General features: G+C 42.5%; 1 protein-coding gene across 5 annotated transcripts in view; it reads left to right on the top strand.

Annotated features, from left to right (window-relative positions):
* GABRB3 (gamma-aminobutyric acid type A receptor subunit beta3) overlaps positions 1-22,992 on the top strand; it is a 217,590-nt gene that overhangs the window by 78,698 nt on the left and 115,900 nt on the right. Inside the window, exons 2-4 of one of the 5 annotated variants that reach the window (XM_080377381.1) lie at positions 1,900-1,947; positions 9,396-9,487; positions 9,641-9,708. In XM_080377381.1, coding sequence (XP_080233507.1) covers positions 1,900-1,947; positions 9,396-9,487; positions 9,641-9,708 — 208 coding nt within the window. Of the gene's footprint in view, positions 1-1,853; positions 9,230-9,395; positions 9,488-9,640; positions 9,709-22,992 lie in introns of those variants that run through there. The other 4 variants (XM_080377380.1, XM_080377379.1, XM_080377382.1 and 1 more) reach the window with 4 other exon arrangements.

Below are 22,992 nucleotides of genomic sequence, written 5' to 3'. Positions count from 1 at the left end.
CTGGCTCCAGCACCTTGCAGCAAGTGGCCATGGACACTTCAGAAAAGAGCCCAGCCATCTTGTCATCTCAGTATTGCCCACGTGACTCTACCATTATGACATATGTGACTATCGTCAGAGGATATATTTGGGTCAGTGTTGAGGCTTCAGATGCCCCTTCTGTGCTCTTTCTCCTCTCCTCTTTCCTTTGCTGAGCTCAAGAAAGTATCCCAGGCCTACACTGAGTCACAGCGGGCCAGACAACTGAGAAGTGTGGACACTAGACAAAAATGTGCTTGAGAATGTTCAATCAAGCCACAAAATAGCATGCTCAGGTGTGGTTGAAGGCATGTAATACTATCAGCTCTAGATCCAGAAAAATATGGCTTGTGAATCCTGATGCCTAGAACTATTGAAAGAACATAAGATATTGTGAAGTTTGGAGTAAGATTCATATGAAGATTGGATGTAGGTGTTTACATGAGAACTGGTTGCTCCCATTATGTCAACAGAGATCTAGTCAACTCGGTTAATGGAGCCTGTGTATAGAAAGCTGGGGATCCTTCTCTTGGATGGAATCTGACCCAAGAGGCTCAGCCCAGTTCCCATATGCAAGCATCCCAAGCCACTGGGATGCTCCAAGGGATCCCCCTCAGACTCCAGTTACCCCTCCATTAGAGTATCACGTCGGTCCTGTGTTGTAACTGACAGCGCTGTGTAGTGTCTCAAGTAACTCAGGGCATCTTAAATGGACTAGATGGTGGCATCTAACCCAAGCCCTAACAGTTCTGTTTTAGGTGGCTGGCTATTTCAAGGGAATCTGAGACATGAGAGGTCCCACATCTCCCTAGCCAGTGCACTGGGGACTCGGGCACTCACAACACTCAGTGGTTAACATCCTTTAGCCGGTGCATATTTAATGTACAACCACTCCAGGAACAGGGACCAAACCCAGGATCTACCTTTCCCGTGTAAGTGGAGCTTAATGCATTCAAACTCAGGATCACTTACCCCAGGCTTTTAGTTGCTTCTCTTTAACTTCTCTAAGCAGACAGGTAAAGTAATGCACAGAGACATAAATCAGATTTTAGGATACAAATCAATACTTATTATGGAGTGTCCTTTACATTCATCACGCCTCCTCAGAAACAACTTAGCTAAAACTTGTATGTTATTGCTGATTACAACAAAGCCAACACATTTCAGACAACATCTCCTCTTGCTCTCCCTTGAATTAGTAACACTATTTTAGAAGAGCCCTTTGTTCCCACATGTTCTGAAACAGTCCAAAAAAAATCCAGGAAAAAAATCTCTCTTTTTTCTAGTTAAAAATGCAAAATGTATTGTGCAAATTCACGTGGATTTCAATTGAAAAAGCTCAAAAATATAGACTTAAGCTTCATTTTGATTTTCAAAATGTCTTTTTCATATGAACCTCAATGTTTAAACACAAATAAAAGTATTCAAAAATCCAGAGAGAAAGTATTTCATTTTACATTGAATACACTGCATTAGACATCAATGCATTGTTTTAGTTTGGATTATAAAAAAATAATAAAATACCTGAATTGGATAATGTTCATCTGGATCAATTAGAAACATTTTGAAAATTATTCACAAGCTTATCAAAATAATGTTGTTGCATTGTGTTTTTCACAAAAGGAGTGATTATTTTTTTCTTTTTTCATTTCTTGGCAACAGAGCCATGGATCTATAATTAAAAACCTACTTCGAAAATTTCCAAAAGACTATTACAATCTTGTCATATCAGGGGTTGAATAAATCAATTTATAGAATTTTTTTCCCCCGTTCCTAGATTCTACAATGATGGCCTGAAAATCTCCAAGGTTGCAAACTATGGTTTATTTTGTCAATGGACACTGGGTGTGCAAATGATATTCTCTCTTTCTCTCTTTTTAGGAATGCAGTTGAAGAAAACAAAAAACTATATGCAATTTATGACACAAGGTGAGTAACAAAAAGTACTTAAAAAACATTATTATCTGTAAATGGAATGTTAACCCTTTACCATGTTAAAAATTATTATTAAGTTTTAATTGAAAATATTTATTTTCCTGAGCCACAAAGTAATCTTTAAACTAAGGCACAATGACAAGTATTTTAGATCATCATACACAAAATTCTGTAACTACCTAATAATGATTCCCCTTTATAGTAATTTCCCTTCATATACAGTGCATGTGACAAAGAAATATAGTTACACGACCAGCTTAATTTACATGTTACTCCATAGATGCAGTATGACCCATGATCCTGATCAGTATATTAGGAGCTTAAGCGTGGCTGCTTCGATGCCAGTGTTTGGGGAATGAGAGCAAAGGGTTAGCTGGCACAGCCTCGAGAAAAGAGGATGCATTTAAAAAGAGGCACTTCCACCAGCAGAGTGCCGTGTCTTGGCAGTGCAGGGCTGTGGATACAGCCTCTGTATAAACACACTTCCACATTATGAAGCCTTTCCTTTCCCCTCATCCTTTATGGACTGTTTCCTCTTAAGGGCACTCCTTAGCGTAAGTAAAAAACCCACTCAAAGGATAAGAGCAAGACATACATCAGACTTTCACTGTATTCTACCCATAGCTTTTTCTTTGTTACCCTGGATTATTACTTCCAGAATTCTTCCTAATCTTAGCAAATCAAGAGTGATGAGAAATCATTTCACTGCACTTTCTTTTCATTGCTTATCCTGTTTTATATGGGAGTGTTTGCATATATAAATGGCTTTCTTCCCTCCCAGTGTTTATCTTTCTACTTTTCCACTGATAAAATTCAAAGGGACATTCGGATGAAAATGTCAGGAACCAGCATCTCTCGGTGTTTTAGCTAGTCCTTATACAGATGCATCAGTTAGGATCCTGACTTGATCTTTCTTTAAATATATCTAATACTAAACATAAACAATTCAAACAACTCGTGCTTGTCTTCTTCACTCTGTATAATCTCCTGCACAATGAGGCTTGGGTCTTGATGTGGAATTCTGGCTGCTGTAGTGAAAAATTGCATAAACAATAATTATCACAAATGCAATTCATGACGTTGATAAATTCAAAAACACAAATAAATGGGCTATATCCTTCTATTTTCATCTAACCTTAAAAGAAAAAGGTAACTGCTGCATACTGGCTTGTAAGGAATAATGTGCTCCTGACAAAGGGATTTAGGTTAAAACATTCAAGCAGAAACTCTCAGAAAAGAAGTCCTGTGCAAAATAGCTCTTCCTCAACTGCAGTTACAGTAAACAAAAAAAAATAATCTTAACTGTTACTTGTCTTGTGGGTGTCAGAGTCTTCTCCCAAGTAACAAGTGATGGGACAAGAGGAAACAGCCTCAAGTTGCATCAGGGGAGGTTTAGATTGGATATTAGGAAAAATTTCTTCACCAAAAGGGCTGTCAAGCATTGGAACAGGCTGCCCAGGGAGGTGGCTGAGTCACCATCCCTGGAGGTATTTAAAAGACATGTAGATGTGGTGCTTAGGGACATGGTTTAGTGGTGGACTTGGTAGTGCTGGGTTAACAAATGGTTGGACTGAATGGTTTTAAAGGTCTTTTCCAACCTAAATGATTCTATGAATCATCAGGACAGAGACTTAAAGAATAGTACTTCTAAAGCACCACAGGCTTCTCTAATGTATTTGTGTTATTCCAGTGCATAATCATTAATTTTTATGATGAAAAAATGTGAGTTATAAAGAGCCTTGATTATTTCTTCCTCTGCCAAAGTGTCAATGGATTTTTATTTTGATGTGTCTGACTCATTGTGTGCATAATCCAGAGGTTTTGCTGCATGGGGAATGGAATATTGCAGGAATACTCTTTTAAATTCATTCAGATAATGCAAATTTTTGTTCTATTTTCTTGAATATTAAGAAAAATAACCAGATGAAAATCAAACAGCAGTTCAGAACAATTTGGGTCAGGCCTCTTATTAAAGGCAAATTTGTCCCCATTACTGGTATTGATTAATACCTTATTCTTTGCGTGGCCTACTGAAACATTCAGATCTCCACATCAGAACTGTTGACATAACAACATTAATATTTCTGTATAATTAAATGAAAACCATAAAATTATGGAACCAGAGCAAACAGGTTCATGCAACACTGTTTGCAATCTGCCTGACAGAAATGGGGACAATGAGTACAAACTCATTGTCAGTTATAAGCTCAGCATAAACTGTTGAGTATTACTCAACATCAGCATATATTACATGCACTTTCTGATAAATATACATAGTAGATAAATATAATATTTTTTTCCTCACATATGTCCAACAACCACTGCTCATTATCTAAACAGGCAAAACACAATGTATGAAACTGTCAACGTGCAGAGTATTCCCTAAGCCCCGATGCCACGTATCTACTCCCCAGCATCTAAAACTCTGCTTTAGCTGAGACACTGTAGGGCAGAAAGTAAGAAAATTGAGCCTTCTGAAGAAAATATTAATATTTCTGTTGAACGGTATTTTGGCAAAAATGGTCCTGAACTCCGATTTCATATAGTAAAAAAGAAGTCAGGCTTGGGGGGGAAAAGGGAAAGAAAAAAAAAAAAAAGAGTTGAAAATTTCTTGTGGATTTTTTCCCAGCCAGTTTTATTAATTACACCTTCTCAGCAGGTTAAACCAGCAGGCTATTAAAATTGCTGGAAGGCAGAATAGGTAAGCAGCAGCATGGGTCTCAGCCTAGTAAGATTAATGCCCTGCGTTCCTCAGAAGACGCCACTTCAGCTGTAGCAGAAATTCTTCCCACTTTGTTTTAGTTTCTGTCTCTCTCTCTTTTCTATGTCTGAACCCCCTGTGATTGCAGTTTGCTTCAGCATAAGACTGGTTCTTTGTCAAAATCAGTTAAATGACGGACAAGCCAGAGAGGAAAACGAAAAAGACAATGTTCTGATAAGTGATTCTGACCTCAGCATCTAAGTCGGGTTATGTTCATTTTGTCAGGTAAACCCTCAGTACCACTCCCCAGTGCAAGAGCTCAGTGATGTATTGCATGGTGTGATAAAATACTTCTTCCCTGATTCTCAAGCCAGTCTTTCTACTACAGTCTGGTGACTGATAGTGGCAGTACTGCAAATGCATCAGTTAGGAGCAGACCTCTCCTCTTCTCCTGTCACTGCCTCCTCTCCTGTATCTCCATTAGCACTGACAATGATGAAGAAAACTGGATTTTGTTGCAAAATGTTGAGTGGCTCCTCATTTCACTCCCACTGTCTTCAACAACTTCTGTCCTTTAGCAAAGACTGAGTGTGCTCTGTTCCAGCTCCTTCTGAAAGGAGATGATGGGTGCATCTACATAGCATTTTAGCACAGATCGGGACTGTGTTTGTGAAGTGAATCATTTGAGCATTCCCACTGACTGTGCTTTGGTTCGCATCTCAGAGCAGTCTCAGAGTACGTGAACTCAATTCCTTCCACACAAAACTATGGTGGAAGATACACCTCAGTGGCATATGAATGTGGTCCAACCGCTAATGAGCATCTAGTCTCTATGGGACCAGATTAGAACATTTCCTAAGGGGGAAAAAAACACCAAAATGCATATGGAGTGGATATCAGGTCCTCAGCAACTGCAGTTTTGCTCTACAGACCAGCCTCAGTGCTTGCTAACTCAGACATAGCCAATGAATCCCCGCTCACTGCAAGGGCTTCTTTCATGTGTAGGCTTGGCAGGTGTATTCTTCCACATGTATTTTCATCGATCCAAGGGCAGTCCTTTTGCTTCTTCACACATAATGCTTGCCTTTGCAGTTCAGACTTTCCCATTTTTGAGGTGGCCTTTAAAATCATTTATTGGCAATGCTAAGGAAGAAAAGAATATCACCGTGCTTATATTATTGAACAAAATTTGATCAGCAGCATCCGTCTTAACTGTCCAGTGGCCCAGAAGCTAGAACATTCACCAAAGTAGTAGAAACAGTCATGAAATTTAGTCCCTGAACTAAAACATTCAAAGCCTCATCTTTTACAGGGATAATTTTAGTGGGACAGAAAGACTGTTAGAAAAAGAGCAAGAGTGAGAATGAGCAATGACAAAGCCACCTAAAGAGAGCAGAGAATCGGGTTCTTTCCCTTACACCATTGAACACTGATTTATTTTATCCAGTAATTAATTCATGAATTACTGGGTTATTTATGAAATAACAGTACTTCAAAGATAAAAGCCAAACACTAGGCCACAGAGTCATGTTAACTCTTTCCCTCTCTCCATGACTTAACTATTTGCTGAAAAACGGAACATTTCAAACAATAGAGAAGAAAACCTTACCCTGATGTCCTGTAGTCTGGGCTGATCTCCGGGGATACATCCCTGGGATTTTGCTGGATGGAGAATCTGCAGGTTCTAACTGGGTGCTTTGCTTTAGTGAAGTGCCCAGACTCCTTCCTGCCATTCCTTGAAATAATCTGTTTGCTTTTTGAATTGAATGTTTAGGAGCCTAATTCCAGGAGAAAAGTCATAGCGGCTAATTTTGGAGCAGAACAAGGAGTCTATTTCTGTGCCCATTTTTCTTCCTATTGGCCACATTAAATGGCTCCCCAAAAGTCTTTGCTTCCATTATTTTCATAAGCACTCTTCATTGTGCAGGACTTTTCTGTGTCTTACCTCCAGACTGTTGTCACAACAGCTTTGTTCTGAGTCTTTTCCTGTGGACAAAAAATGAAGTGCCATTTTCACTGTAAATGCCACATCACTGAGAAGTCAAGATATTTTTCTCTTTCATGAAATGCATTGATCATTTATAATTTTTAACATCTTTCAGTTGCTGCTAAGCCTAATTAAATCCAGAGTCCCAAGGAATAAATGCTCCATAACCCCCTAACTACTTTCTTGTCCCATCAGCTCCAACCTTGATTATCTTTAAACCATCCACAAATAAATGGAAACGATTGCTCTGAAAGATCAAGAAGACAAATACTTAAATGAAGTGATAAAATTTGACAGACTTTACAGCACTGTTGATTCATTCCTACCTCAGATGTGTTTCCAAAGTACCAGCATAGCGCATTAATCAGAAATAGTGTTCTCTAAAATATTTTATTTCTGTTATAAAACCAACAATCTATTTAAGAAAACTTATTAGTGCTTAAATGCACTTTTAAACCACGTTAAATTCTTCATAAGAAATATTATCTTCAGCGTTAATACTTTCAGCACTTAGGGGGAGAGAACTGAGTTGGTACCCTTCCCCAAGTTCACTTTCTCTGAAATCTTTGAAAGAAGTCTTCAATACTGCCATCCATAGCACTGAAAAAAATCAGGATCCAGACCCCTAAAATAACTTTTAAATATATCTATAGCTACATAGATGTATGTATTTATTTGACTTTTCATTTTTGAGCCCTTGACTCACATATGCTTCATGTCACAATTCTCAAGCTTTCATCATAAGCCTTATTAGTTTTTAAAGGAAAGCTAAGATTTTCACTTACTTTATAATCATAGTAAATATGGCACTACTAAAAAATCCAAATATTGGAAGACTTGAAATTACAAGACTTGGCAACACTCAGTTTTTCTACATTTTTCCTCATTACTTACAGGGATTTACATTGTTTTTAAAACTGAGCCTGATCCTTATTTTATTTGAAGCTTCATTATTAACTGCAACAGCAACAAGGTCAGGACGTTTGCCAAGGATTGTGCTCATCTTTCTTTTCAATACTTTGTTGAGGAGCGGTGAAAGGCCATCCGTGCTTTCTCACCTGTAAACCACACCACAGCATTCCCCAAGCATCCAACCTTTTGCCAGTAGTTTCTCTAAGGGAAGAGGATATATAGAAGGAGAAACAGGTGGTAAGACAACAAATGTGTAAAAAGACACTGCTTTTCTCCGTTGACTGGTGAAACGTTGTGCTTTGTGACGGCACAGCGGCCAGTGATAGCAATGTAACCAGAACCAGGAGGTGGCTAAGGGTGTGTTGGGTAGAGCATGGTGAAGAGCTCTGGCACTGAGAGGGAGCTGGCTCTGGAACCAAAGGCAACATAGCCAAGCCAGCGTGCTTGTTTCCATGCCAATTAGTCCTGCTGAAAGGACTAATTAACCTGGAAGGAGGTTAACAATAGTAACAACCGTGCTGTCTCTACCCCAGCCAATGTTTCACACTAAGTTAAGCGCACCCAGAAGCTCAGGGGCAACACAACAGAGAGCCGAGACCGCTCCCGGAGCAGGAGCACCCCTTGGGCACCAGTGCAGTGTCCCGTCCCCACCGGCCCAGGTAACACGCCCCGCTAGCTACGCTTCGAAGCCCGGGCAGGTTTCGCCTGGCACAACACGGCCACTAGGTCTGTGCTGACGGCGTCCCCACAGGCACGGCTGAAGGGAGCCGCGGGCACCTGCACACCCACCCCGCCGCACCGGCCCCGGGCCCTGCGGGGGTCAGGGCGAGGCCCCGGCCCGGCTCCCGCACCCTGGGCACCGCTCCCGGGACGCCCAAGGGGCAGGCGGCCCCGCACGCCGCAGGCCGAGGGGCCGGGCAGGGCGTCCCGCACCGGGGCTGAGGCCGGGCCCGCGCCCCCTCACCCGGCCCGGCCCCGGGCAGCCCCCTCCCACCCGGCTCCAGGGGCGTCCCGGCGGCCGGCGCCGACCCCGCAGCCCCGCGCCCACGCCGGGGATCCCTCGGTGCTCCCGAAGAAAAGGAGCCGGCTGCCAGGGGGCACCCCCGCCTCAGGGCGGATGCCGCGGGGCCGGTGCGGTGGCCGGCGGGGCGGGCGTGCCCCGAGGCGGTGCCCGGGGAGCCACCGCCCCCTGCCGCCGGCCCCGGCCAGCCCCGCTCCGCTCGGTGCCCCTCCTCGGGCTCTCCGCCGGAGGGACGGCGGCCCCCTCCATTCCCCTCCCCTCCCCTCCCGCTCCCGGGAAGGCGGCAGGGCGTGCGGGGACGGCGGGCGCGGGGGAAGCCGGCGGCCGGGCTCCGGCGGAGGGCGGCTTCCTCCTGGGCTCGGCGGCGTCGGGCCGCGGGGTGGGCGCAGCGGGTGCACGGACGGCTCCCGCGGGCCGGGCAGCGGTGTTTGGGATATTCTGGGGGGGGAGGGCGAGGGAGGGGGGGAGAACGGGGACTGCCGCCCCCGCCTCTTCTTCAGCGGCAGCCGGGGCAGCCGGATCGCGGCGGCGGCGGTGGCGGCTGCTGCTGCGCGGCGGGATCGCGGAGCGGAGGGATGTGGGGCTTTGGGGGAGGCAGGATCTTCGGGATCTTCTCCGCTCCCGTCCTGGTGGCCGTGGTCTGCTGCGCCCAGAGGTAGGAGCCAGCGTGCCCCGGCGGCGGCGGCGCGGGATGCGTTTGGCCAGGGGAGCAAGCTGATGCGCTCCCCCCCGCCCCCCCGCTCCCGCCGTCGCCCCCGGCCCCCCGCACCCCGTCCTCTGCCTCCCCCGCCCGACACCCCCGGTCTCTCTCGCTCCCACAGTGTGAACGATCCCGGCAACATGTCCTTCGTGAAAGAAACTGTGGATAAATTGTTGAAGGGCTACGACATCCGCCTCCGGCCGGATTTCGGAGGTGAGTCGCCCTGCCCGGGCTCCCCCCCTGCTCTCCCCGGGGCTGCCGGCGTTCCCGCACGGCGCAGCCGGCTCCCGGCGCCCCCGCTGCCGCGGTCCCTCTCGCCGCCAGGTCTCGGAGCGGAGGCGGGTAACGGGTCTCGTCTGCCCGCAGGTCCGCCCGTCTGCGTGGGGATGAACATCGACATCGCCAGCATCGACATGGTTTCCGAAGTCAACATGGTGAGTAGCGGGGGGGCCCGGCCGGGGCTGGGGCTGCCGCCTGGCGGGTCACAGCCACCCGTTCCCCATCCCTCCCCTCGCATCAAGCCGCCGCTACCTCGGCGGGCGGCGGCCGAGCTACGCGGGGCGCCGAGCGCTGCCCTTTCCGCCTGAAAACTTTTATTTCCCCGGGGACGCGCTCCCCCCCGCCGCTTCCCCCTCTGGCTGCCGGCGGCCGCCTCCGCGGGTGTGCGCGGCCCGGCCGAGCCCGGGGCTGCCGCGCCGCCTGACCCCCCCGCCGCCCTCTCCTCCCGTTACCTCCCGGGCGCCGCCGGCCGGAGCTCGCTGGGGCTCGGCCGGGCCGCCGGCACCCGGCGCGGCCTCGCAGGCGGCGGGGCGCGGAGCGGAGCGGGCCGGCGGCGGCGGGGCTCCCGGGGCCGGTGGCGGGGCCGAAGGGCCGCGGCTGTCGGCATCTCCCCGCTTCGTGCGCCGTTCGGGGGGAAAAACCCCGAACAAGCCAGCCCCGCTTGTCGGTGGATGAACTCTGAGATGTGCGAGTGTGTTCATTTCTGTGGAACACCCAGCGCGGGCGCGATTGTGTGTGGACTTGGGAGGAATTGTAATGTCGCTCGGCAGAGTGACACTGTTGGGGGCTGCTGGGCTCGCGGAGGAGAGGGGACGTGTGCAGGGTGCTTCGGTGGTTTGGTCCCCTCGTCTGTATAGTTTGGTGGTTTGGGGTGAGAAGCTGAAATTGCTGTTTCTTGCCCTGATCCTAAATGTGAGGTGGGTTTTTCATGTTCCTCAGCAAATTAGTCCTTCCCTCTGTATCGCAGATTTTTCCTTCTGCAAACCTGAGGTAAAAAGACCAACCTACTCTGCAGTGCTGTAGTTACAATTATGGTGTTAAAAATAATAATCTGCACGTTTGGAAGCTGAGCTCTTTTTTAGTAGGTATGACATGACACCCTGCTACCCTTCCTTCAATGCACTGCTGTGGTGTTACAAGCTGGCATAGCTTGCCCTTATAGATGATCTGTGTATTTTTATTAATTCTGCCCCTTCTTTCATCTGCTTGACACAGAATTCCTGAGACAGAAACTTTTGCCCTGCTTCCGATCTTTTGAAAAGGGGTTTTAACAGAGATACAATTACCTGGTTGCAGTTAAATGTGCCACCAACGTCTGCCTTGCTACTCATTCAGGATGGACAAATGAGAGAGTTTGTTCTTACAAAGTTCATTTTAAGCTTCCTGCAACTTCAGGCAGCTGCAGAGACACCTCCTATATTCCACATACTTTTCTGTACCTGTAGGATTGAGTCTCAAAAAAAATGGAAGCTGAGTCTTTGAAGAGTAATTGAAAAGTCTGACTTCACTATCCCCACCGCCACCTTCCCCACCTTTGGCTATGCTCCAGGCTTCAGGAAGCACTACATTGTGCATTGAATTAATATATGAAACTTTGTGTATGTGAAGTGCCACACAGGCAATAAATATCAGAGAAAGGTAGACTGAGACTGGAAAAAAAATGAGGGGATGTGTGCTGGGTTTTGCAAGCCATTGTGTCCTGTCCCCCCCTGTCCAGCTGTGGGAAAGCCTGTTAGGTTTAAATAACAACTTGCCCAACCCACTAGCAGGGGTATAAGGAAAAGAAAGTAATTACACTGTTCTTTATGCTGCTAGACTGAGTAATTAGATCTTGAATGATACAGGAGCAACTGAAGAGGATGGGTGCCATCCCCATCTTCTGGACAGTGAGCTGGCATACTAATGACTTAAGTTTCTAGCAGCCCCTGTTTGTTGCCAGAGCTGTAAAGAAGTGTTTTTTTCCCATGCCCTCTCCTGGGGCAATGCAAAGTCTGAAAAATACCAATACGGATCTTGCAACAGAAACAAGTGTGTGTTTCTGAAGGGTGCTGGTGGAGTACTGTTGTTACAAAAGCTGTATTAATTTACTTCAGGAAAAATGAGCAGAAAGGGCTTCTGGTTGGTGAACACCTTACTACAGCTGGAGTTTCATCTGTGCTGGTCTCTCCTCCCTCTGAAAAAAAAAAGTCATCTTTGACTAAGCACAGCTATATTCAAGAACTGCTTGAGTTGATTACTTCCACTTATTTTAGGTAACTTTGAACTTATCTGCAAAGATTCTTGAGTAAATATCAAGAAAAGGTGAATAAGGATGAACAGAAGGCGCTTTTCAAGATTACTGAAGTATATACCTCCTAAGATAGTAATTTGGAGAGGAAAAAAAGGCACAGTTAGTTTGAAGACATGAGGCATTGCTGTTGAACCTCATGCTGGTTACCACCTAAACTTTTAATCTTTGACATATTCTTTCATTTAATCCCAAGCAGATATGAGCATTGACCTTTAGCCTCCAACTATTGAAATGTCTTACGACAGTTTCTCTCTATGAACTGTGGTAGTATGGACATTAATTCCTTTGATTTAAATCTAGGCGTTAGTGTAACCTTTTATAAATTAGCTTGTTAAAATTCATCTCTATATTAAAAATAAAATAACCAGAGAATTAACATTCTTCAATTTTATGAATATAAATAAAAAGTTATTACAGCAAGTTTTATTATACTGCCTTCTAGGCAGCCTGTAATGTAGCTTTCAGTGATATGATGACAATTCTTTGTAGCAAGAATTACAGCTTGTGTCATACTCTTTTCTATTCTTAATCAAACTGTAGGCTTATGTATAATATATTCCTGTATGAATCTTCAGTTACTAGTTAGTCATTTGGCTTTACAGAATTTTAAAAATTTATTTGTGTATTTTTAGTCTTTCTGTTGAAAATTAATAATAATCCTTTCCCTTCCATACATACAGGCTATTTTTTAGGATAGACTTATTGAATAGTAACATGCATATTTCTCAGATTACTTGGAACCATTAACATTTTTCTTTACTTTTGATGCTGAAATAGTAAGCTGGATCAGGAGGACTGATGCAAGTATCAGGACTGCACAGCATCAAATTGTTTTACTGAAGAGTTTTAAAAAAGCAGTTTCTATTTGATCTCATAACATCTTGCATATATTGAGTAGCATTATTGAAATTGTTACTCTGCTACACTATTTACATTATACTGAAAATACTGAACATTTATGAAGTAAAAAGAATAAAAGAATATGCTTTGATATTTATGCTTTGAGTTAACATATTTGGTAGCAAGAACGAGTTAATGAAGTTGCATGTGAGAAGTGCATGGTTCAAGGAAGGGCTGCAGTCTGTTAATGACTTGCACACACACACACATATATATATATATGCATATAAATATATATATTTCCATAGTCCTTTACATCTCTGCTTTGCCTGTGCATGCCTTCCCATTATTATTTGCCTATTTCACAAATTATACCTGTAATTGGGTACTTAACCACCTACCTATTCTTGTGCATACCTCCAATAATTGCATTTTAAATTGCTGTAAATGCCTGTAAAATGTACAGTAATGTACGTTTCCAAACAAAGTACTAATCAATAATAACAGATGTAATACTGAGAAAATACTGTAAGTCATCTTACAAATAAAGAGTATCAAAGATTACTGTTGTCAGATTTCAATAATTTAGCTTTATAATTTATCGTTCTACATGATATGGGTTGATTGTGTTCTGTACTTTCTGTGTTTTAGAGGTATGTTTTGCTTAGATGATGTGAATTAAAAAAGATACACTTCTCGTGCTTTTTACTAGTCTGTCAGCCTATTTCCAATCAGGCAGGATCCACATTTTGTGATTTTTTTTTTATAGGCTGATTCTTGTTCAGCATTTGGTCTGTGAATCAAATACATTAGTTCCAGGCAGATAATTTTCAAGCACCCAAATACTCCCGTAGCTTTTTATCCTTAGGAAGTTAAATAATCAATACATTGAATCTCCCAAATAACCCCCTCTTTAAACCTATCATTATAGCTGAAAGACTGAGGTGCTGTGCATTCATTTTACCATCATTTTAGAATGTGTTTTATAGTTTATGGGAGGTAAAGCTATAAAGCAGATAGAGAAAACAAGTGGATCGGTTCAAAAATGAACCTTTCCTTAGAGATAATGTTTTGTAGAGAATAGTATGGTCTCCTGTAAGTAAGGAAACTTGCACTACTGCTCTCTGAAGTGCTCTCTGCGTTCTCTTTGTGTATGGAGGGGACTTCAGAGCTGTTCATCCAGGGCTTTTCAAAGGCTCTAATTTCAATAAAATTAAACCAGCAAAACCCAGGAGGCATCATTGTCTATATAGTCATCCTGCTGTTCTGAGAATACTGTACTCAGAAAATTAGTTTAACATAAAGTCAGGCCATAAAACTTACGAGTTGTTGTTTCTGAAAAAAGATGTAATCTGTTCTATGCTAACGCTGTAATTTTTTATTTTTACATATGTTCCATTATAAAAATGCAAGTATGCATATGGACTTCATTGGGTGCCTGCTGATTTTCAAAGCAGTTTTGACATCTTTCTGACAAACCGTGTTTTAGTTGCTGCGCTAGGGTCAACTAAAGTTCTTACTCACTGAGAGCAAGTATTGTTTACTTTCCTTACATAGTGATGCATAAATAATTATTTTTAGGTCAATTAATTCATACTTCACCTGAAGTACTGAAAGTGCAGAACCTTCATACTTCGGTTGATGAGATTTGTCACATATCACTTTAGATGTCTAAAAAACAGAGGTGGGATTCAGTTTATGTAAATTGAGATGTATACAATTAGATGTCTAAATAAGAGCTGGATTTCTAAGTTCTACAACCACAGTTAACGGAGGTCTGAAACAGAATGTGGCTGCTTAGGCAAAAGCGTTTACTGTCATTTTGGTTTCATGGTATCATACTTGCTTTCTTATTTCCAGTCCAGATTGGTACGAATTGCAGCCATGTCTGTGTGCTCTGTGCATGTGTGTTAGACATGGCATCAGCTCCTGAAGTTTAAACTGGGTCTTATTGTCAATAGAGGTAATGGGAATACAGAGAGCTATTTATCTTAAAATAGAGAAAGACACTTTAATAGTGCTTCTTAGGTATTTTGGGCACCTCAGGGTAGCCCTTTTGGACTCCAGCTGTCTCTCCAGAAGGGTATGGGACTTCCATAGATCCTGTTCTATGTTCCTATAGACCCAGCCCTGTGCTGGGGTCCTGCATAATCCAGGGCATCCAAAATAGCACCAGACACCATTGCTTAGGGAAGTGAATTGTTCCCTAGGTGTCCAGCCAAAGCTCATCCTCCAGGCTGCCTCTGGAATCAGGAGGAGGAGACAGGCACTATTTTGTGAGGTGTACCTTAGATATCTGCGTGGGTTTTTTTTAAGATGGACGGATTTGGCTTTCGGGAGGTGTCCGTCTTTCCTGAACAGCTATGGAGAGAGCCAAGGCAACTTGGTTAGTCTTTGAGTAGCGGCAGCGAGGTGCAATGAAATGTAACCTATGGTTCCTATCATAAATGTAGCTTATACTGCCTGCTGTAAACAGCTGCTTTCTAAACACTTTGCAAATAGAATCTCGAAGTTACCTCATGCAGGAAATCATAACTGAGTTGTGACATATTTTGCTTTGAAGATTCAGATGGAGGAATTAAATGAGTTGTACTAATAGAGTGATTACATAATCATTTTTATTGCAAACACAAGTTTTCTAGCTAGAAGAAGATTCATGTGTGCAGTGCTTATAACTTGATTGCAAATCACAAGAGTATAAAATAGAATATATAACTTTATATATTGATTTTTGCTTTTGTGTATTTTACAATTTAATGTGCATGGGGAGACTAGTAGATCATACTAAATAGATATGGCAGATAGACCTTATACATAATTTTGTGTATGTGTGTGTATATATATATGTATGTATTTCATAGATAACATAAGGGAAGAAAAAGGAGGAAGAAGAAAGAAATACTGCCCAAGGAGGGAAGCATCTCCTGAGGCCAGCACAGCCCTGCAAACAAACAGTGCTGTCACTGTGCTGGTGAGGAGCCAGTAGCCATCTACTAGGAGCCAGCAGCAACGGGTGCTGCTCCTGGAGGACAGTCTATCTGAGCAGGTTACCTGTTCTCTAGTTGCCCGCTGGCAACAAGGGCAGCTTTACTTCTAATCCTCTGTCTTGGACCCATCCATTTTTCTTCCTCAAGACAGTACCCATGAGCTCCCCCAGCCTGCCTCACTCTCTCGCTCCACTCGGTCGTGTTTTGTAGTTCCCGTTGACAGAGAGAGAGGAGTGCTTGTAGCAGACAGCGTGACAGGAGGATGACTCCTCTTTGGTCAAGGGAATTGATGACAGGCTTCTGCTTATCCGCAGAGGAAAGTGGCTGCTGTGAAGGGGAAGAAATACCTGCTTATGCAGAGACAAGGAGATAGTTAATGTCGCTGGGAAGTGGCAGTAGGCTTTTTAAGAGCCAGCTCCAGCTGCCAGCATTGAATCATCCAGGCCTGGATGATGAAATAGATACGATCTGTGATGACATCAAACTGGAGTAATTGCAAACATTCCAGGGGACAAAAAGGAAACTGGAAATGATGTTTACAGATTGGAGGAATGGCCCTAAATGAAGAAGGGGCAAGCACAAAGTGCTACATTTTGTAAGGAAGGAAGAATCCAGTATTTACAATGATAAAGAATTGGCTAAGCAGCAGTGCAGGAAAAAAGGATGTGGAAGTTTTGCTGGATCAGAGTCTAAAGCAAGTGAAAAAGGTAATCCAAGTCACAGCTGAAATACAATTGAAAAAGGACACTTACTCTCGAGTACGTAGATAGAAGTGTCATTCACAAGACACGGGTTTCTCTGTCTGCCATTAGTGAAGCCTGAGCAAGAACACTGTGTCCAGTGTTTTTGCACTGGCTTTCAGGGAGATGGAAGCAAACAGGAGTAGCAGAGAAAGGAAACAAATGTTTCTAATTAAAATAATGACAAAACAGGGTGTATGCAGCAGTGTTGAAGTAAATGGGTTTGTTTGGCACTGAAAAATAGGATGGAGAGAGGACATAAATTTCACAGTATGTAGGAAGCTGATGGTGAGGGGATGATGATCAGCAGTTCTTCAGAAACATTTGAAGTAAGACCTGAAGAAATTAATTAATTGATTTCAGATCAGTTTTCAGCTAGCTACATGTGTTGTAGCATCTTGTTTGTTGCAGGTTTTCAAGAAAAGACCAAAAAAATACCTCTCCTGTTGGTGTTGCTCTTGCCTCTGGAGAGGCTGGGCTAACTGATGGTTTGAGATCTTTTCCAGCACTGTGTTTCTGTGAATCTGTGCTATGATTTTATTATTATTTCTGTCAGGGCTCCCCTGAGTTGTACGCACAAGTGTGTCTTGGTGTGGTTTCAGATGCACCTGTTGGTCTTGTGCTGATGCTGCAGAAGATCAAGTTTCCCATAGGACATTTGTAGTATATGCCAGCGTCAGAAGGACATGCCATGCCATCTGACATCTGACATGTCATTAGTTACCAACATCATGTTCTTGGTATCTTTGCATTGATGGTAACAGCTGGTGCATGTATGTCCTTCCAAATATACTGGTCATAAAGAAAGAGTTATAAAGTACAAGGTCAGGACTCTGTGCATATAACCATTAAGTAAATATTTACTTCTATAGACAGCATTTCATCATGCCTAAGTAATAGAAGTACACTAATTTAAGTGGTGTAGGAGTGGAAAATTCACAAAAATTTTATGGATTTATACCTACTCTATGACTAGGAGTTTTTTCCATTCCTTTGAAGACCGAAGAAAGAGAGAAGGGGAAGAGTGATGTTTATATGAAGATTTCTATTCATGCATTGGGTGCTTCTTCAGATAATTTAATGTCTGTAGTCATACAAAAAGCTTAGAAATTTTATAAAAGCACAGCAGACAATCTCATACTTGGCAGAATACAACATATAAATGTACAAGAACACCCATGACACATCTGACTAAAGGTTCACCCAGCCAAGTGTCCAGGCTCTGATACTGGTCAGTAGTGGATGCTTAGGGAAGAATAAAATAAGTTAATACTTTTTTAATGTACTCTTGCCAGCTCCCATGATTTGTGACTTCAATCTTTCTGAGTCTCAGGACTCTCAGAGAGAGTACTTTTAGTTTAGGTGTCACCAGAGCATTGGGATCATTTAATAATGATACTCTTTTTCTCACAATTTTTATTTTAATAAAGATTTGATTATATAAAGGACTTAAACTCAGGTAGTATCAAGTGCAATCCATCAATACTGAAGGATAATAAAAACTTTCAGAGGAAGAGGCTGAGTAATATTTAGCTACCATTAGGGGGGTTTTAGCTTATGCAGGACAAACTTTCTTTTTTCTCCCCTATGACACAAAGTCATAAAAAATAGCTGGAAGAAGAATCATTTCAAAAGGAGAGTTCATTTAATATTTGTAATTGAATTTCACAGTTCCTTATAACTACAGATATTGCAAGGAAAAAATCCCCAAGTCTAGGCATGTCTAATTCATTATTCACTATTATGGATTTGAACCAATAATTTTGGCAAAATAATTTGTTCTCTCAGCAGTTAGAAACCAGTTACAGGTTGCTGTGATAATGTAACCTGCAATATGAATGTAATAATGCATACAGCAGAGAGGGAAGGTAAAACAGCTGTGCTGGGAGGTCTGCAGTTACACTGGATAATTGGCAGTTCAATAGCAGTTAATGACTTTTTTCTTTATACTAATATGAATGTTGAATTTTCATTAGTTCATGGGAATGTCTCCATGGCACAATACAGCATACTGCAGAGATGCCAGAGGTACCTCTGGTGCAGCTAGTACCGTTTCTGGAAGCTGTGAAGTTAGGTCAACACAGAGCTCTGTACAGGATGGTTGTGTCAGTGGAGGTTAGGTCCTTGAATATGGCTTTTTTGACAAGCTTTGAATAGGTTATCCAGTGTATGACCAGTGTCCAGCCAGAGCTCATCACCAGCCCTCCCTTTAACAGAGAGAAGTGCTTCCATAAGACATTATCTTTTGTTCTAAGACAGGCATTTAAGGCAGTAAGGATGCCTGGCTCTCTAGAAGTGCCTGCTTAGAAGTGCTAACAGGGTAATGAGGTGGAGAAGACAATGGGAAGAGCTGACTGTCCTAGGATAGATGCTAAGTTTTTAGTTAATGTTGGGGTGAATTCCACCAACTCTTGCCCCTTAACCTGCCTTTTCGAAGGTAAGTAGAAGACTGTGCTGAACTGGTACACAGTTGATCTTTAGCAGCACTAAGTAATACTACCCAGCAGGTTAATGCATGTAAAATTCTGTGTACAGTTTGAACTATGGACGGGTTTTCAAGTGGACTTTGTGTTGAGTCCTGAAGTGAAATACACGTAGGACCGAGAAGATAACCCTTAAAAGCAAGCTCAAATCCACGTGATTAAAAATCCTCATCCCTTGCTCTTTTGAGTTGTGAGATAGCCCCACTATCATACTCTGCTGGCCTGTTAACCCTAAAGTTATCTGAAAGGAAGAGCTTCATTCCCTTGAGTCACATATGGCTATTTCCTCATCACATGAGGGACATTTTAACATCTCCCATTCAGGTGGCTATTTAGCCATCATAAGCTTAGCACGTGAGCTCATTGCTTAGTTACAATATCAAATGTAGAGTTGTAATCCAACTCAGGGGCCTCGTAAGCTCAGCTGGGCAGGGCCCTCCACCCTTTGGCGCTGGGCTGGTACAGAATCAATGAGCCAACGGCTTCCCCTTCCAGGACCTGGGCTTGGCTATGCAGGGAACCTGAGCCCCTCTCACATTTTTCAGTGGGGATGTAAGTCTGAAAGAGCAAAAAATGGAATGCTAAAATGTAAACTAGTGGAAATGGTTTTTCTATTTAATCAAACATTTTGTAAGCAGATAGCTATTTTTCTTGGTGCTTTCTGATGCCACTGTGCTTTTAAAATGTACTGAAATTCTGAAGTTAAAAATAATAGACAATACAAAAATGCATTTAAATTTTGAATTTTAAAGTACACGAACTCAAAGTGGGAGTACTGAGTAATGCAGTAAGTCTTGTTATTCATTAAAGATACAAAAGATGAACTTAGGCCTTTTTTTTTGTAATATTACACAATGACATGCCTGCATTTCTCTGCACCAGCAGTGTTTTTTCTTTAGTTTCTGACCTCCTGGGCTGTTCAGATAACAATACTTGGCTTTCTAAGCATTTTCTAATCATGTAAAATAGGCTTTGTATTTGAAAAACAAAAACATCTCCACAGACAACAGGAACTTTTGATAAATTTCTGCAGGTCTTACAGAACAGATACAACTCTCAATTTTGTTTTTGAAAGGACCCCATAAGCTATGGATCTGCTAGATTTAAGAGTCGTGATGCTCCTGATAATCCGTAGACTGTCAAGATTTCTGTGCTTGAGCGCAGCCCCTGAGCTCAGGCATGCACCCATCATATCTTAATCATTAGCAGGGATTTAGCCCAGCATTTTCCCAGGTGATGCTTGGGTATTCCCTGGAGGTTAGCACATGCCAGGTCCATTCCCAGTAGGCAGCTTGGATGCAGCTACTTTTGCTGTGAAATAAGTTAATCTAGATAGAAACAAGCTGTGTTATGCCACGCTATGCCACACCGCTTGTCCTTCAGACCAGAAAATCCCCTGGCTCACTTTATTTGCTAGGCTGGATATATCCAAAAAGTGCAGTGCATTTGTGTCCATGTGAAGTTGTGTAGTCACCCTTCCTGGTGGGAGAGCTGTGACTCTCCAGAGGGCCATACACCCTATCTGACTGGCAATACCTGTGTTAGAAGGTAAGTCATTGGGGAGAGCTGGTTACTTTCCATTCTCTGTACAAGGAGCACGGCATGGGCCAAATGCCCATCTGTTACTCTTCTGGCAGGAGGTAAAGTGAATGCCACCTGCATGTCCTCTTGACTGCCCTGCTCACAGAGCTCTTGGTTTCTCTGTGGGAATGTGTTTTCTAGAGAACGTAGGTGGGCAGACATTCTCTGCACGTTGGGAAACTGCTGTTGCAGACTTGGCTTTCAGAGATGAGCTCTGTCTTTTGGTCTTGCTTGGATTCATACCCATTGACAGTGACTTCCCGCACAGTTTGAAAGCTGCACGTTGAGCTGCATCACAGAGCAGAAAGCTCTGGTAGGTGAGTGACAGCTACCTACAAAGAGAAGGAGCTTGAGGTGGCATCCAAGCCATCCAAGCCAGCTACACTGGGCAGTTGACATGCACTTTAATTCAGATGGACGATGTTGTTCACCTCAGTTTAGGTAGATAATGGTATTTCAGTGGAGGATTTCCAGAGTACTTGCCTCTCTTCATGAAAACAAACTAAAGAAAGTACCAGCGTCCCTTCAGTAGCCTTTGTTAGGCACCTAGAATGTAGCTGCGAGTTAATTGGCTAGATGTGGTAGACTGTACTTCACCTTTACCTTGTGCAACAGAGAAAGCAGGTTGTCCTTGAGCAGTAACGGGTTATGGAATGTGGAGGGAAGTAGTTAGCGGTACCCATGTGTGTGTGATGAACGAGAGGTGATTAAGAGAAATCAGTTTTAAGGAGGAAATATTTCATTTCCTTTTAATCAAAAAACGGTGTCTCCTTTGGCATTTCTTCCATTTTTTTTTTTTTTTTCTGAGAAAAGTAGTTGAGCTAGCTTGGGGATAAATTAGCTATTTTAAAAATGTTGATCATCTGTCTACAAGTCTTTTTATAAACGCTCACCCTTAAATGGACAGAAAAAAAGGCAGAAGAAAAAGATGGACAGTGAATTAGAAAATGCATTTAAGATAGTTGATCAGCTTATCTTTCCAGTAGATCCACTTTAGTTGCAAGCTCATATATTATTAACCTGACTGTGAAGTACTGCATCAATGTTGATACTGTATGTCTTTCCCGGCATACCCATTTATGTGGTGTTAGGTGCTGTTTGAATTGGATGCTGATGCTGTAATTTGGAAAGGGAAGCCAGAAGTTTGCATAAAGTAATCTTGTTATCCATTAGTGAAGTATTTCTTTGTCTTTACATTGAAAAAAAATATAATTTCAACCTCTGAAGAAGATCCCTTTTGCTTAGCCTTCCTAAAGAAATAATGTAACCCTTACACTCATGGTGTTATCCCTTTCCCTCATTAGTCACACCTAAAAGGATCTGATTTATAATCTTGCCTTATATTCCTCTAATTTACCCACAAACTCACATGTATAATGACATGTAGTAGCCTGATGGCACAAAGGTTTCTATATGTGCAAAGTGGTTTAACTGAAGAAACAAATTATTCCACTCAGGTAAAATTATCCCTATTAATTCAGCTGCTGGTGCTCACTGAACAGCTGTTGTTAAGACAGAAGTCGTAGTCATTTGTTACTACTTTTCCTTAAAAGTCCCTGAATGATTTTTTTTTTTAATAACTCCAGAAAGTGACAAAATCTCATGAGACTTCTGTATCAATCTTCTGCAGTTTTTCTTTCTCTTCCCTCCCGACTCGAATATTTTCATTTATTGTGTTCTAAAGCAAGAGGCTGCATTTTCCTTGTCATTATTTTTCTGGTCCTTTTCCTAAGGTGTGTAGTATAACAACAACAACAACAACAACAACAAAAATCTGTTGTGGGAAAACCAGATCCCTCCCTCTCCCTGAAAAGACTGCTGAATTAAGCTAAATACAAACATAGCTTGCTATTTTCTGGCACACAGTTGGCTCCTTCCGAACTTCACTGTAGCTGATGCTTGCTACTGCATGGCATGGTAATAAATGAGATCTAAAATTCTTTGCAACACTATATGCTCTTTGATTATAACACAGAGCAATATTGACTGTCATCTGCACCCTACTATGTGTGGCATTGTTGAAACCTGTGTCTCTTTAATACATTGGTAACTTATTGTGGCCTTCTTTGTGATAATAAAACCAAAGCAAACCTGAAATAAGATGTTATGATGAATCTATACTTAATGGCAAATCGCTTGTGAGGAATTTAAAACACAGCAATAATGCAGTAACAGTGCTGAAGAATCAGAAGATGGATTTAGTTAATTGCTTCTAGAGGATACAAAATGAAATATGCCTTTCAAAGATGAGTGATAAATCTTCAGATATCTGGAAATAATGGGTGTGAAGAATTGACTATATGTAACGTTGATGAAGGCAATCAAAGGATGAAAGTGTCAGGGTTACTTTTCAATTTGTCATTGAATTGTGGTCATCTATCAATGCAACTAGATTTTGTCCTAGCCTCTACCAAGATAATAGTGTATTTCCATCTTTTTATCGCTGTTGTCCCTTGCTGAATCTTCATGTCTATTACTCTCAGGTCATCTTTTTGTCATAAGTTGGTATTTTTTCATC

The sequence above is a fragment of the Falco punctatus genome (genome assembly GCF_963210335.1).
Source record: "Falco punctatus genome assembly, chromosome: 2".
In the NCBI taxonomy this organism is placed as follows: Eukaryota; Metazoa; Chordata; class Aves; order Falconiformes; family Falconidae; genus Falco; species Falco punctatus.
This window is presented reverse-complemented; position numbering and strand designations above follow the sequence as displayed.